This window comes from Papio anubis, chromosome 16 (assembly GCF_008728515.1).
Source record: "Papio anubis isolate 15944 chromosome 16, Panubis1.0, whole genome shotgun sequence".
Classification (NCBI taxonomy): domain Eukaryota; kingdom Metazoa; phylum Chordata; class Mammalia; order Primates; family Cercopithecidae; genus Papio; species Papio anubis.
Window position 1 is genome coordinate 28,355,356 of NC_044991.1, and position 16,229 is coordinate 28,371,584.

The 16,229-nt window shown below is 50.2% G+C and overlaps 2 protein-coding genes across 4 annotated transcripts in view; one reads left to right on the forward strand and one right to left on the reverse strand.

Annotated features, from left to right (window-relative positions):
* Window positions 1-16,229, forward strand: part of BCR (BCR activator of RhoGEF and GTPase) — a 135,609-nt gene that overhangs the window by 26,752 nt on the left and 92,628 nt on the right. The gene's annotated exons all lie outside the window — the stretch shown is intronic.
* On the reverse strand, window positions 14,934-15,761 carry LOC108580864 (histone H3.3-like). The gene has a single exon (XM_017945551.3). The coding sequence runs from the start codon at window positions 15,655-15,657 to the stop codon at window positions 15,247-15,249; it is 411 nt and encodes a 136-aa protein (XP_017801040.2). The 5' UTR covers window positions 15,658-15,761; the 3' UTR covers window positions 14,934-15,246.

Genomic DNA, 16,229 nt, shown 5'->3' on the forward strand with positions numbered 1-16,229 from the left:
CCAGGAGTTTGAGGCTGCATTGAGCTATGATTACACCACTGCACTGTAGCCTGGGCGACAGAGCCAGACCCTGTCTCTAAAAAACAAAACAAACAAACAAAAGGGGTATATTAAGCCATTGTAGGGGAGGAGGAGAGGCCTTCTAAGCAGGGACAGTCACAAAGGAATGAAAGAGCATAACAGCCTGGCCTGCTGCAGATTTCTCAGACACTTGGGGTAGCTGGCACATGGCGTTGGGGTGAGAGACCAGCTGGTGATGATGTGGGGTGGTCTGATGTTGACCTGCAGAGGCCAGAGAAGGCTTCTGCATGGAGGATGGAGTGAGCGTGGAGTGTGCGACTGCCATAGACCCTGCTCAGTGCCCTACACCCCGAGTGTACCTGTGACACCTTACGGCCTATGCACCCCACACACACAGCTGGACAGCAGACCCTGGCTGCTCTGGCTGAGGCAGGTGTGCCCACCTGTACCCACCTTTGCTTTGGCTCATTGGCTCCTGGTCTCCTGTTGCTGAGCATCTGTCCAGACAGAATGGTGTTTTGTGTCTGTGCAAAACAGACAGGCTGGAGCATCGTGTTTGCAGAGCTTCACACTGTAGTTGGTACCTTGCGAGGCCTGTGTGGGCAGCTGTTCAGAAACCACATTTGGGCCCTCTGGCGTTGGTGAGAACCTTGGACTGGAACCCACCCAGCTGGCAGTGCAGGAGAGTAGCCCTTGCCCCTCAAAAGCCTTGTCCCTTTCACCTGTGCCATGTCTGTGTGACACTGAAGCTCTGTCTGCTGCAGGTTTAAGTTTGTGACCCCCGCTCACCAGGCCCAGAGCATGCACGGTGGTGGACTGTGAGAAATACTCATTGGGGTTTTTCATTTGATTTTATGTTTGTTTGTTTTTTTTTTTAAATTGAGGTAAAATACATGTAACATTTACCATCTTAACCATCTAAAAATAACACAGTTCTGTGGTGGTAAGCATGTTCATGTTGTGCAACCATCTCCATCTATCTCTGAATGGTTTTGTCTTGTACAGCAAAAACTCTGGACTCAGCCAGGCACGGTGGCTCAGGCCTATAATCCCAGCACTTTGGGAGGCCGAGGCGGGCGGACCACCTGAAGTCAGGAGTTCGAGACCAGTCTGGCCAACATGGTGAAACCTCGTCTCTACTAAAAATGCAAAATAATTAGCCGGGCATGGTAGCAGGCACCTGTAATCCCAGCTCCTCAGGAGGCTGAGGCGGGAGAATCTCTTGAACCCGGGAGGCGGAGATTGCAGCGAACTGAGATTGATCCACTGCACTCCAGCCTAGGCAATAGAGCGAGACTCCATCTAAAACAAACAAACCAAAAAAAGCTTCTGGACTCATTAAATACAGGCTTTCCATTTCCCCTCCCTGCGGCAACCACTTTTCTACTTTCTGTATGGATTTGAGTACTCGAGGTACCTCATATGAGTGGATTCATACAGCCTTCGTCTTTTGTTCCTGGCTTATTTCACGTAGTGTCATGTCCTCAAGGTTCATCAGTGTTGTAGCATGCGTTAGAATCTCCTTTCTTTTGGCCGAGCATGGTGGCTCACGCCTGTAATCCCAGCACTTTGGGAAGCCGAGGCATGGATCGCCTGAGCTCAGCAGTTCGAGACCACCCAGGGCAACATGATGAAACCCCGTCTCTACTAAAAATACAAAAAAATTAACCAGGTGTGGTGGCACACGTCTCTAATCCCAGCTACTTGGGAGGCTGAGGCAGGAGAATTGCTTGAGCCCCAGAGGCGAACATTGCAGTGAGCCGAGATCATGCCAGTGCACTCCAGCTTGGGCTACAGGGTGAGACTCCCTCTCAAAAAAAAAAAAAGAATCTCTTTTCTTTTTAAAGCTGAATAATATTCCATTGGTAGATAAACATTTTGTTTATCCATCTATCTGCCAATAGACACTTGGGTTGCCTCCACCTTTTGGCTATTGTAAATAATGTTGGCAGAACATGGGTGTACAAATTTCATGGTTGGTTTGCTAATTTATTTATTTTTAAATTTTATTTAGAGATGGGGTCTTGCTGTGTTGTCCAGGCTGGTCTCGACCTCCTGGCCTCAGGCCATCCTCCTGCCTTAGCCTCCTGAGTAACTGTGATTACAAACATGCACCACTGCGCCCCCACTCAATGGTATTTTTCTCATATCAGATTTTTTACATTATTTGCCCCTCACCCACTTTCAGCTATTTGGTTTTCAACCAACTTCCTTTCCTGTTTCAACAGATTTCCAATTATAGTAATTTTTACCCTAGGAAAAAGAAATTTTGGGTTGAAGGTAAAACAAAAATACATATCTTGTGAATTATCTGTTCTTTTTAAAAAATCTTAAAGACTTAGGCTGGGCTCAGTGGCTTACACCTGTATTACTGAGAGGCTGAGGTGGGAGGATTGCTTGAGCCCAGGAATTTGAGAACAGCCTGGGCAACAAAGTGAGACCCCATCTCTACAAAAAAATTTAAAAATTTAGCTGGGCATGGTAGCATGGACCCATAGTCCTGGCCACTCAAGAAACTGAGGTGGAAAGATCGCTTGAGCCTGGGTGGTCGAGGTTGCGGCGAGCCATGATTGTGCCACTGCACTCCAGCCTGGGTGACAGAGTAAGACCCTGTCTCAAAAAGAAAAAAAAAAAAAAATTAAAGGCTTGAAAGATGTCATGATGTCATTTGATGGTTGTATACGTGCGCGTCTGTGCATTCAAGTGTAATTTACAGACAACGAAAGTCATTCTTCTTGGTATACTGTTCTGTGAGGTGTGACAGCATTCTGTCACGATTACCTTCGTCAAGATACACAGCAGGCCCATCACCCCAGAAACTTACATTACCCCTTGTTCCTTGTAGGCATTTCTCCCACTTGAAGCCCACGACGCCACTGATGTGCTTTCTCTCCTTACAGTTAAGCCTTTTCTGAATGTCATATAAATAGAATCGTACAGTACTTTTCGGCTCTGGCTTCTTTCACTTTGATAATGCATTTGAAATTCACGTAAGTTGTGTGTACCGATGACACATTCCTTTTTATTACCGAGGATTGTTTCATCCGACAGATGGGTCAGTACTGTTCTTCCCCCTTCTATCCTACTAACAGCTTTATTCAGATGTAACATACATACCATAGAGTTCACCCATTTAAAGTGGACCATTCAGTGGTGGTTAGTGTTACCTCAGAGTTGTGCACTCATCATCACTGTCTGATTACAGATCATTTTCATCACCCCCAAAAGAAACGCTATACTTATTAGCACTCTCTCCCCACCCCCTTCTTCCCTTAGTCCTGGCAACCACCAATCTGCTTTCTGTCTCTATGGATTTGTCTTTTCTGGGATCACATGGTACATGGCTTTTGGTGACAGAGTTCTTAGAGCTTCTTTTTGTTGTTGTTGTTGTTGAGACAGAGTCTCGCTCTGTCGCCCAGGCTGGAGTGCAGTGGCGCGATCTCGGCTCACTGCAAGCTCCCCTTTCTGGGTTCACACCATTCTCCTGCCTCAGCCTCCCGAGGTAGCTGGGACTACAGGTGCCCGCCACTACATCTGGCTAATCTTTTTTGTATTTTTAGTAGAGATGGGGTTTCACAGTGTTAGCCAGGATGGTCTCGATCTTCTGACCTCGTGATTCGCTCTATCGTGCCCAGCCTGGAGTGCAGTGGATTACAGGCATTAGCTCTATTGCGCCAGGCCTGGAGTGCAGTTGAGTACAGATCTCACTGCAACCTCCACCTCCCGGGTTCAAGGATTCTCCTGCCTCAGCCTCCGAAGTCCCTGGGATTACAGGCGGCCACCATCACGCCTGGCTAATTTTTTTTTTGTATTTTTAATAGAGATAGGGTTTCACCATGTTGTCCAGGCTGGTCTCAAACTCCTAACCTCAGGTGATCCACCCGCCTTGGCCTCCCAGAGTGCTAGGATTATCTTAGAGCTTCTTAATAGAAGTCCTATCTTCCAGGCCACATCTCACCCTCCGGGGTAGGGGCTGGTGGAACTGTTCTCACTCTGTTTGTCCTCAGTTCCTCCTTGAGCCTGGACCCTTCCCTCCAGATTTGGGGCTGCTCCTTTCGGGGTGCCCTAGAACAAAACCCCCTCCCTCTTCCAACGTCCCTGCTGTCTGCAAGACTCCCCTGCCCCATAACCGGGTTCCTGCCAGTCCTACCCTCAGCCTCCCATAAGGGCCTGGACCCCAGAAGTGGCATGTGGACAGGAAACTGTACTCTCCGACCTCTGCAAGGGGACTGCCGCTTTCCCATGAACTTCTCCTCTTCCTGTTGCTGGGTTCTTTGTTATCTTTGCTGCTGGAGTGGCCAGGCCCTGGGAAGCGGACTGGAGAGAGGAGAGAAGCCATCGAGCCACATGGATGCCTACAGCCCAGAATCTGAGCTGTGGTAGGATTGGCTGCAGTTAGGATTGGCAGACACACTGGGTTTGTACAGGAGGGGACCCCGAAGGATGGGCTGTGGTCAAAGTGGGATCCCTTCACTGTCCATAGTCCTTGGATCTGAAACTGCTGACAGGTGTCCCCAGGAACTGCTGTGGTATTTGGAGTCTATAGAGACACGCGTTGCTCAGGACCCCAGGGCCTTAGCAGGGAGTACACTGGCTTCTGGGAAGCTTGATGGAGTTGTTGCTGCGTAGGTGCAGAAAATCCCAGCACTGGAGTAAGGCTTGGAGTAAGCCCCCACTGGACTCTGTGGGGCCTGGGGCGGCCTTCTCTGTTGCAGGGCCACCAGCATCTCCAACAGAAGTGCAGTGCTTGCTCTGGAGACATAGGGGCCTTTTGGAATGAGCGTGTCGACTTGGCTCGTGGATTGTGTCTACCCGTGAGCGTTGCTGTCTCTCAACACACACAGCCTCCATGGGCTGCTCACTCCAATTCTGATGGAGAGGGCGTTTCTGACTCTGTCCATTGGTTTGTTTCCTCTCTGAAGAGGAACATAGATGCACCTGCTCTCTGGGCAAGCGATGTGGCAGCTGCAAGCTGCACACCCTGTTCTGAATATTACCCAGACCACAGTATGAATTATTTGGTCATAAATCAGTGTCTTGTCTGCAGAGGACTTGGCGATGTGAGGGACGGTGGCTTTAACTTAATTCCTGGGAGGCTGCTGGCCTCAAAAAGGACAAGGACTGGCAGTCAGATGAGCATTCTCTCTAATTTGGGAGGCTTTGGGGCTTCCTCGCTGAGTGCTGCTCCTGGGGACACGCCACAAGAACGTCCCTTGTCTAGTTTTGTTCTGACCCTTGGGCTCATTCACCTATCTCCTTGCTTGTCTGGCTCTCAGGAAAGCCTTCCCGGAGAGGATGTGGCTGACCGCTGCAGCTGTCTCTCCACAGACACTCGTGGCCCTGAACTTGGCTGTCCTTGGTGGGTACATCCAGGTCTCTGCCTGCCAGGGTAGGTGCTAGCCAGGCTGTGGGCAGCGTTGCTGACTTGTGCTCCTGAGTCCTGGGGACCCTGAGTGAGGCTCCACACAGAAGTCGGGGGCTGGGCTGAGAGATTTGGAGAGTCGTTCCCTTGAGGGATGGTCAAGCACAGTGGCTAAGGGCTCAAATTCCGGAGGGACACAAAGCCAGGTCCCAGCCTGTGCACTGAGCATGTCATTCACTTTGAGATTCCCTCTAGGGTAAGGCACATTGTTAGTGGATGTGCCACTAAGAAGGAAGGCAGCAGGCTGAGCGTGGTGGCTCATGCCTGTAATCCCAGCTCTTTGGGAGGCCAAGGTGGGAAGATTTCTTGAAGCCAGGAGTTTGAGACCAGCCTGGGCAAGAAAGTGAGACCTCATCTCTCCAAAAAAAGTAAAAATATTAATTGGCGGGGCATGTGGTGCATGCCTGTAGTCCCAGCTACTCAGGAGGCTGAGGCAGGAGAATCGCCTGAGTGACCCAGGAGTTCAAGGCTATAGTGAGCTATGATTGCACCACTGTACTTCAGCCTGGGCAACAGAGCAAGACCCCGTCTCTTTAAAAAAAAGAAGGAAGATAATACTCCCAGTTATCATTGCGAAGGGCGAGATGCGAGATTCCACTTTGAATTACATTGAAATTTGGGGAAAATGCATGCCTGATAATGGATAAAATACAGTAAGTTTCCTCATCTGTGAAATAGAAATCCCAGTAGTCGTTGACTCAGGGACTTGCCGTGAAGATTAAATGAGATGATGCGTGCAGAAAAAGCACTTAGCGTGGCTGCTGGCATGCCCTGAGTGCTTAATAACACTTGTTATTCTCATTTTATTGTTGTTATCGTAGTTGCTGTTATGACAGATAGCAGGAGAGGATGTTGGCTGCTTTATCAGCTGGCTGGATTTTTTTTTTTTTTTTTTTTAAGGGCTAAAGTGGGAGATGGGAAGCCGCCTTTTTCCATCAGAGTTGGAAAAGTCTGGAGTGTTCATTTCTCAGCAGTAGTTTTTTTCAAATGGTTTTATTTTAGGGATAGATCCCTTCTTTGCAAATGGTATTTCAGATGACCCCCCAGTACATGAAAAAGATGAAAGAGGAGCCACAGGTCCTGAAGACTGCCCAGCTCAGCCTCCCCACCCAACCTGGGCTCTGAGGACCTGGCTTGGGAGGCGCTGCTCTTGGCCGTCCCAGCCTTCCACCCCTGTGGCCTGTGCCGTGGCCGGGAGGACCTGTGTTTCCGTCCGACTGTCTCTCTGCTCAGGTGGATTTTTTCGTGCTTCGTGTGCCCTCCCAGGGCGGGGACGGGGGAGCTGTGAGGATGCTATCTGGGGATCGGCTCCTTATGTTGCCCATGTCTTTTAGGTGGAGTTGGCTAGGCAGGGAACCTGGCACGATTTCCTTCTCAGAGCAGAGAAAGAGTCTGTGTTTGTGAGTGTGCATTGTCCAAACCTGCATTTGGAGGGGATCAAAGTAGGCTGGGCTTTGTTTTTACTCTTTTTCTTTTAAAATTATGATAAACTATACATAATGTAAAATTTGCCACTTCAGCCATTTTTAAGTATACGATCGATCCATGACATTAACTACTTTGACGGTGTTGGACAACCATCACCACTATCCATCTCCAGAACTTTTTCATCTTCCCCAGACTGAAAGTCTGTACCCATTTATAGCCAGTAAACAACTCTCTACTCCCTCCTCCCTCAGCCCCGGCCACCGCCATCCTACTCTATGTCTTTATGAATTTGACTGAAGAGACCTCGTATGAGTGGAATCCTACAGCGTTTGTTCATTTGCATCTGGCTTATTTCACTTAACATAATGTCCTCAAGTTTCATCCTTGCTGTGGCATGTATTAGAATTTTCTTCCGTTTTAAGGCTGAATAACATTCCATTATATGTCTGCACCACATTTTGCTTATCCATCTATTGGTGGGTGGAGACCTGGCGTGTTTCTGCCTTTTGTAAAGCATGCCGCTGTGAACACGGGTACACATGCTTTTACTCTTGACCGCTTGCAAACAGGTCTGTCCTGCGCATGTGACCCAGGTGCCACTCAGCCAGCTGCTCACTAATGGGAGAGGGGAGAACCTTCCCCGTTCTGTTGAGTAACTACTGTGATCATAGCTTTCTGGAACGTAGCAGGTCACTTGATAAAGAGGGGGGCAGTTCTTGGAAAGGAGGGTTTCTGGCTTCAAGCCCCATACCTGTTTTCTGCTACCTTCTCTGGGAGCTTGAGCCAGCCATTTCTGGGAAGTGGTGAGCCTCAGCTATGGTTCAGGGGAGATGGGAGGTGTTTCAGTGTAATTCCATCTGCTGATGGGGACAGGTACAAACCTCGGGGCTGGTTGTCCTTGGGCAAGTCAGTGATGAAAGCAGAGTGGCGGTAGGACAGGGACCCCGCTTAGTTATGACTCTGCCTCCTAAGTGGAACAAAGTGGACAGGTCTAGTAGGGCCTTCATAGGTTGGGACAGTGGTTCTGCACCCCACTCAGCAGCTCAGGAACCCAAAATTAGAGCCTGTCTTCAGGGGTTGGGCATGTGTACAAGGGATATGGGACCAGTTACTCCAGGAATTAGATGGTGACTGAGACTCCAGGAATTTTACCTTTCCTGTAAACATGGGTCATTTTCTAGAATTACCACATTCCCTTTAATTTTGCCATGTTTAGGAAATCTGGCTGAGCTGGTAATTACCAAGTCTAACTGAGAAATGTCTTATATATAACCTTCTGTTTCCCTTGAGTGTTTCGGAGGAAGCTGTGGGCACGTTTTATGGATAGGTGCTCCGAGTTCTTTCCGCTTTGGTCCAGCCTGAGTGGCTCTGATAAGCATTGGCAACACCACCGATTTTTGTGGGGCCTGGCTTCAGAACATGAATGCCTGTGTTTCTGCGAAACCAAGTGTACTCACTGCCTCCTTTTAAAATCATGCTACAAGGATGTCTTTCACTTTGAATTCTGTGCTTACATTGTTCGAGAGGCATTACCATGTTTATAACCTCAGATGCAGTAATTCCACCCTAGGGCATTTTCCTAAGGAAAATTGTTTCCCCCTTTTCCTTTTCAGTGCTATTATGTGAAATTATTCATTGTATTCATAACAGTGGAAAGCTGGAAACAAACTGAGCATCCTGCAATACAAAAGGGGTTCCATTAGCTTAGTAGACTATTCTGTCATTGTCCTCCGATGGTAAGGATGAAAATGAATTAGCAACGTGGAACATTGTCTTAAGTGGAAAAAGTGAGTGCCCACAGTGTGATGATTTGTATCAGTCATCTCTTGCTGAGTAACAAACCATCCTAAAGCTTGGAGGCTTAAAACAATGTGATTTAATCGCAGTGCGATCTAGCTTGGTGTGAGGTTCTTCTGCTGTCACACAGGCTTGCTCATGTGACTGTGTTCAGTGTGTGGTTTGACTGCCGCTGGCATCTGAGGTGGCCTAACCCTTGTAGCTAAGGACTTGGTAGGGACACCAGAAGACGGAGACCTCTCTCTTCTTGTGGTCCGTCATTGTTCTACAGTGTAGCCTGAGTTGCTTCTCATGGAGGGTAGGTTCCAAGAGCAAAGGTGGATACTGCATGGCTTCTTGAGGCCTGGGCTGTGGAACTTCTCAACTGAATTTCCACCAGATTCTGTTGGTCACAGTCTGTCACAAGTCCTGCCCAGATCCAAGCAGGGGTAGAAAGCTGGACTCTACCTCTTGATGGGAGGAGCAGCAGTGTCATGTGGACACAAGGCATGGTTCTCAGGGGCTCTGGTGATTGCTCCCACCACAGGATTTTAGTTATACAGTCACAGGACAGGGACTGGAAGTGACTGTGGGAAAACGATCCTAGACCATTGGTAGAGGAGGTGAGGTTGTGATTTTTTAGATTTTTGCTGGCCATGTTATGTAGTAGATTTAAAGTAAAAATCCTTAGCGTGTTATACACTGGACTCCTAGTTCAAGATTGCTAGGGTGTCAGATCCACTGTTAGGTCCCATGAACTTGCAGGCTCGGCCAGCGCAGGACCTCTGCAGCCTGGCCTTCAGGAAGAAGATGTCCAAGATAGTGACCACACCGTGGGGTGTCTTCAAGCTCTGGTGCTCTCTCTTCACCTTGCTGACCTTGATGGAGGGATAGGCCTTGGGTTCAGCATGAATGGACCCAGGCCATAGGGGCATTGGTTGGCCTTCTCTGTAAGGTAGGCGTGGGGCCCAGCCTGCAAAAGCTTACTTATATAGGATTGGGGGCATCAGTGAGAACCCTGGTGTCCAAGGACACTCAAGTGTGGTTGGTTGACTGGAGTTAGGGAAGTGGGTGGGGAATGTGGAATTGTCAATTCTTCAGGCTCCTTTTTAAGGTCATTGTTGTTTCCTAAACGGATGGTTATTTGCACTCTTACAAGTTCTCAGTAAGTTTGTAAATGTTTGAAAATAAAAAGTGGAATAAATAAATACATGGGAAACCACACTTTGCCTGCGTGTGGGATGCTCGTGAGACCTGGAGGGAGGGCGCTCCCGTGAAGGCTAGAGCTCCCGGGTAGGCAGTGATCTGCAGTTGTGGCTGTCTGCTTGGACAGGAGAGGCCTTGACGGCCAGATCCTGCTGGTGGGAGAGCCGTGGCGCAGGCTCTTACATCGCCCTGGGGAGGAGAGTCAGGCCCTGCAGGGAAGGGGTGTGAACCTGCTCCGGGCAAATGGGCCTGGCTCCTGGGAAACTTGGGGCCTGCAGTAACCCTCCTTTGACCAGAGGAATCCTTCCCCTGTCGCATCGGCGTCCCTGCCCTCACCGTTCTCATTCTGGACCCCTCTGTCATCACAACCCCGGTGCTGTCCCCTCGGTGTGGGATTTGTGCTCTGACCTGACCCTCGGGCTCTGCCAGTGTCCTGGCTTCCAGGCAGATCTGGGCAGGCAGGTCTGAGCCCCCAGAGCTGGGTGAGCATCTGGGGCATGTGAGGATCGCAGGAGGTGACCTGGGACAGTGCCTCGCGCCCAGGGTGACCAGAAACTGTGTTCCCTTCCCTGACCCACTGGGTTTCAACTTTTTACTTTCTAGCCACAGAGCTCTTAACCAGACAGCATTCAGGGGAACCGCCACTATGTAAGGCAGATAAAGCTGGTGGAAACTCCCCCACCCACTAGTTGTCCCTGCTCAGCCTTGGCACGGGGCCACTATGGGACCGGAGAGCTGGGTAGCCACCACCTCAGCCCCTGCCAGTCTCTGGTTTGATATTGAGGAGGGGTCTGGTTTGCTCAGTGGCAGGGTGTGGAGGTGAGGCTGGTGGCTGTTCTTCAGCTGTGAGACTCATCTAGGGACAAGCTGAACAGTGTGCTGATCTCTGATCACCACTCAAGCCACAAGCGACTGGACAGGCATGGACCTTGGTCCTCATAGTGAGGACCCATGGGGCCTCACCCAGGACAGCCTGGCTCGCCTGTACCCCGATGCTGGTGGAGGGGAGGCAAGGCAGAGGGGACTCCTGTAAAGGGCTGTTTTTTTCTGTCCTGGAATGAGCCCGTTCTGAGGGTGGGCGGCTGTCAGCAGCTAGGAAAAATCGCCTGTTGACTTGTTTCATTAAGAGGCCTCTTGCCGAGGGAGAGGGAGGGAGAGGTCGTAGCCTGGCCCTGCGCAGGGAGGAAGCGGTGTTTACTGAGCGGCCAGCTGGTGCCGGGTGAGGAGGTGGCTGATCCCTCGTTATGGAGCTGAGAGGGCCTGCAGCTTCCAGCCCATTCCTGCCATGCCACTGCCCTAATGGCTGTGACGACGGATGGATGGATGGATGGAGGGCCGGGCCAACCAGGCAGTGAAAACAGGAAACCTAATCTTTTAAAAATAATCCAGGGGGAGGGGAGAAAGTGAAGCAGCAAAGCCCTTAAGCCAACAGATGGCCCTGGTGGGGCATGTCTTCCAACTGGGTAGGTGTTTCTCAAAGCTGAAAATTCCAGTGAGTCGGCGAAAGCTGAGTGTGCCCACCAAAGACACTTGAATGGGCGGCTGGCATTTTCACGGTCTGTTCCTTATGTTAGACGATGTTGTTTTAGCACAAAGCCTCCCCCCAGATCCCAAGCCTCTCCCCACCATGCCTCCAGAGTCATCCCGATGTGGAGCCCAGCGGGGTAGTCTGACCCTGTCCCACCCTTGGCCTCTGTCCCTGGTTCCTGCCCATGTCCACTATTATATGGCCAGATTCACCCTTACAGGGGCCTGACCGCTGTTGCCTTCTCACAAACCTCTGAGTTGCCCGTAGGCTGAAGGTCAAGGCCACGCATCTCAGGCAGACAGGAGTGCAGGACCCTTCATGCTCGTGGGCACTGGCAGTGCGGGAGCACAGCTCCCTCCTCACTGCTAGTTCTGAGAGTCCCCCGCTACCCCTCTGTGTGCTTCCTGCACCCCCTCTCCTTGCCTAGAATGTCACCCACTATGTCTCCACCTGCCCGGCTCTGTCCTCTGTGTCTGGCTTTGAGGCTACTTTCTGCAGTCGCCACTATTGTCCCACCCCATGTCGTTCTCTCTCCGTGACCTGCATGTAACCTGTATCCCTCCGGCCACTCTCAGTCCCTCCTTCATGCCTCTTTCCTGCACCATCTGGGCTCCCTTTGGTACTTGTGTGTGCGCCGCCTTCTTGCCTCCAAGCCTGCAGTTCCTGGAGCATTGAGCCATCCTGTTACCATTGCTTCTTACTCGGAGGACATGGCCCCTTGGGGCTGGCTGGTGTCATGTGTGGCTGCACAGAGGGGAGGGGCTGTTCTGCCACCTGCTCTTCGAGGCTGTCTGGGCAGAGTTCCTCTAGAGCTCCATGTCCAGTAGAGCATGCCGGGATCCTGCTGTGCCCCTACTCCATGGTGCTTGAACCACTTCACCCCTTGCATGGGGACCAACAGGATCTACCTCCCTCTGTCGAATGTGCTTCTGAAAGGAGGAAGGTTACCTTGAAGTTTCACCTACCATCCATGGGATTGTGACCCTGCTGTAGTGACAGGTGCGTGTTTGGTTCTAGGGAAGGAGGGGTGAGTGACTTCCCTTGGAGAAGCCAGAGCCAGGTGTCAGGGAATGGCCTCTGTGTCTGCCAGCTCCTGCTGCCTCTCTACCTGGGTCGTTTGGCTCAGTGGCTATGACTGTCTTGGGAAGAGCATTTATTTCCAGGTTGCGTTCAGGTATGAAGTGCTGAGAACATGGGAATCCTTGAGCCCAGCCTCACCCAGGCTTGGTCTGCTACGGGAGCTGGAAGCAGGGCTTCTGAGTCCCTGAGGCTGCCTGGGGAGTGCGTTTCTTCTCCACCCACTTGCAAGCTCAGCTCACTTCCTCTTACTGTATACTTGGAGTTTCATTCACACTCTTTGCATGCTTCTGGGATATAATGAAAATCAGCTGTGGGTGTTGATTTCGGAGCTGGGCAACCATCCTCTCTGGACCTGCGTTCCCATCTGTAAGATGGAGGTAGTAACCTCCACCCTCGCTGCTTCCTGGAATTGTTGGTGCATCAGAGCGAGCAGCCAGTTTGCACTGTGGGCTGCCAGGGAGATTTATTTCATGCCGTGGTTCCCCTTTTGGATAAGGGGCTAGGTTTGTTTTCTTCATCAGACTGTCCCCGGGGACACACACAGGAGTTGCTCTCACATCGTTGCCTCTTGGTATCTTTGAAGCCTGTCTGTTAGAACCCACCCTTTTGATGGTAGGGCAGGATTTGCAGAGGTGATGGCCTCTTTGGGTTGAGTTTCTCACTCTAATGAGCTAGCAGTACCTTCTGATTACCTCCTGGTTCAGCTTCCTTGACAACAAACTAGAATTGCTTCCGATGCAATACTTCATTCTTCCTAGTGCATGAGTAATTCGTATCCACTGTTTGCTCCCTCTTTTACAAATTAGAGGATGGCGATGCAGATGGAAAATGACCTGCTCATGCATCAGACCGAGACTTCAGGCTTCCGAGGCGCGTGTTTGAGGTTGAGCCTCCCTAGAGAGAGTGGAGTCACGTTTGCTTTGCAGAGGAGCCATGGGGGACCATGTCTCAGCACCTCTGAAGGGTTTTCTGCCCCATCCGGTCTGCTGCTTCTCTCCCCTCCCTCCTTCACCCTGTTCCCCTTCATCAGGGGTGTAAATGATGGTTTTCCTGTCTCCCCATGCACCTCCCTTAGGACCAGAGCAGGTGGGAGATGTCTTCACAGGAGAGGTCCAGGATGATAGGTTTGGAGCAAAGGGCTGGGGGGTTCTGGGGAGCCCCATTCCTGCACCTCCATGCTGAATGAAGAGGCCACACGAGGATGCACACACTGCTCAGTGCTTCTTAGGGAAAGCTGCTGGCTCTGATTAGTTCTGGTAGGGGGCAGGGTCCTTATTTCTCAGGACTCAGGCCAGATCCTCAATCAGTGGCAAGAGTCATTTTTGTTTTCCCGCCAGGCTCACTCGAGTTTCTGTCTATTCCCACTTTTCTTCATGGGGCAGCTTTCAGGACGGCAGGGTTGTCTTTATTATGAGAAGTGACAGCTGGCCGGACTCAGTGGCTCACGCCTGTAATCCTAACACTTTGGGAGGCGGAAGCAGGTGGATCATTTGAGATCAAAGGTTCGAGACCAGCCTGGCCAACATGGTGAAACCCCGTCTCTCCTAAAAATACAAAAATTAGCCGGGCGTGGTGGCGGGCGCCTGTAATTCCAGCTACTCAGGAGGCTGAGGCAGAAGAATCACTTGAACCCGGGAGGCGGAGGTTGCAGTGAGCTGAGATCATGCCACTGTACTCTAGCTTCGGCAACAGAGTGAGATTGTCTCAAAAAAAAAAAAAAAAAAACGAGAAAGAGAGAAGTGATAGCCCTCCCCCTTTCTTCTCACCTGTTACTCCTCTTGGTCTGCCTGTGGAGCAAGTTTCCTGCCGTTAGTTTCCTGCAGTTACTGTGTGCTTTGTTCACTTCTACATCTGCAGTGCCTAAAACAATGTCAGGCATGTAGTAGGTGCCCAGCTAATGCTTGCAAAGTGAACAGTGACACACTTGCCTGGCGCGTCTTGGGCCCCTTACTAGGCACAGTAAGGCACAGAAAACCGTCTGATTCTGGCCAAGTTTCCAGGCTAAGTGGGAAGGTGGAACACAGCATATGAAGATTAAAATGAGAAGTAAAGTGATAATTCACAGTGTGTTGGTGGAAAAGGTTGATACAATTGTCAGATAAATTGCACAAGTGCTAAGTGCTGAGAAAGTTCAGAGCAGGGGAAATTGTTCCGGAGGAAGGAGGCAGAGGAGTGTAGGTTTTGTAGAGAAGGCTAAGAGAGGGTGGGATTTGGCAAAGGGCAAAAGGTAGAAGGAGACGTGGCCTGGGAGAGGGGAGCATGGCAGGAGGCCCATAGGCTTGGGGGCTGTGACCAACAGCATGCTTGTGGAACAGACTAGACGTGGGCCATGTTATCTGGGCCTGTGAAGCTGAGTTCAAGAGCCCAAGCCTTCCTCCCTCATGCCATTGGAACCTTTTTTTTTTTTTTTTTTTTTTTTTTGCCGTCAATAAGAAATTTACTTGTTTTAAAAAAATCCAAATGCTGGCGTTGTCCAGAAAAATTTAACAGGTTTATTTATAATTATTATAAAGTTGAACCGCTGAAACTTGTTCACTGAAACATTTTAACTTGCATTAATGCTTTACGCCTCTGCATTTATATTAAAAATTCACACACAAATGAAAATGGAAAAACTGCCAATTCCTGATTTCTGTCCCCTATTTTTCCACTCGCAATCATATACTTAGGTACCTTTTGACCCCATGGGAAAAAAATTATCTACTGTTCAGAACTACCAATAACAGGAAGAAGAGAATTTTTTTTTTTTTTTTGAGAATGAAATGTTTCCCATCATAGTGGATTCTTAAGCACGTTCTCCACGTATGCGGCATGCTAGCTGGATGTCTTTTGGCATAATTGTTACACATTTGGCATGGATAGCACACAGGTTAGTGTCTTCAAAAAGGCCAACCAGATAGGCCTCACTTGCCTCCTGCAAAGCACCGATAGCTGCGCTCTGGAAGCGCGGATCTGTTTTAAAGTCCTGAGCAATTTCTCGCACCAGAGGCTGGAAGGGAAGTTTGCGAATCAGAAGTTCAGTGGACTTCTGATAACGTCTAATTTCACGGAGCGCCACAGTACCAGGCCTGTAACGATGAGGTTTCTTCACCCCTCCAGTAGAGGGCGCACTCTTGCGAGCGGCTTTTGTAGCCAGTTGCTTCCTGGGTGCTTTACCACCGGTCGATTTGCAGGCAGTCTGCTTTGTACGAGCCATGGTGCAGAGACCTCCTTACTTACCCCCCTTCTCCTTCGGCTGGAGCTCGGCGAGCGAGAGGCGGCGCTGGCGTTAGAGAGCGACGGCGGCGCGGCGGCGGCTGCGAACACCTCCATTGGAACCTTGAGGTGGTTACCTGGGCAGAAGTCCTGTCCTGGTCTCTGGGCAGCATCTCTCCTGCTTCTGATAGAGAATAACAAGGTGTCTTAGTCTGTTCAGGCTGCCATAACAAAATGCCAGGCTGGGCTGTTTATAAACAAGAGAGATTTAGTGCCCACAGTTCTGGATTCAGGGAAGTTTGAGATCAAGGCACCTACAGATTACATGTTAGGTAAGGGCTCCCTGCTTCATAGATGGCGTCTTCTTGCTGTGTTTCATGTAGAGGAAAGGCCAGAGAAGCTCTCTTGGGCCTCTTATTGTCAGGGCATTAATTTCATTCCTGAGGGTTCCACCCTTACGACCTCATCACCTCCCAGCAACCCCCCCTCTTAGTATTATCACATTGGGGGTTAGGCTTCAGCATAAGAGCTTTGGTGGGGGATACAGTATTCAGTCCATAGCACAAGGGGTGG

Bases quoted from the DNA above. Each gene is read 5' to 3' on its own strand.
- LOC108580864 (XM_017945551.3), bottom strand. From the start codon at position 15,657: ATGGCTCGTACAAAGCAGACTGCCTGCAAATCGACCGGTGGTAAAGCA.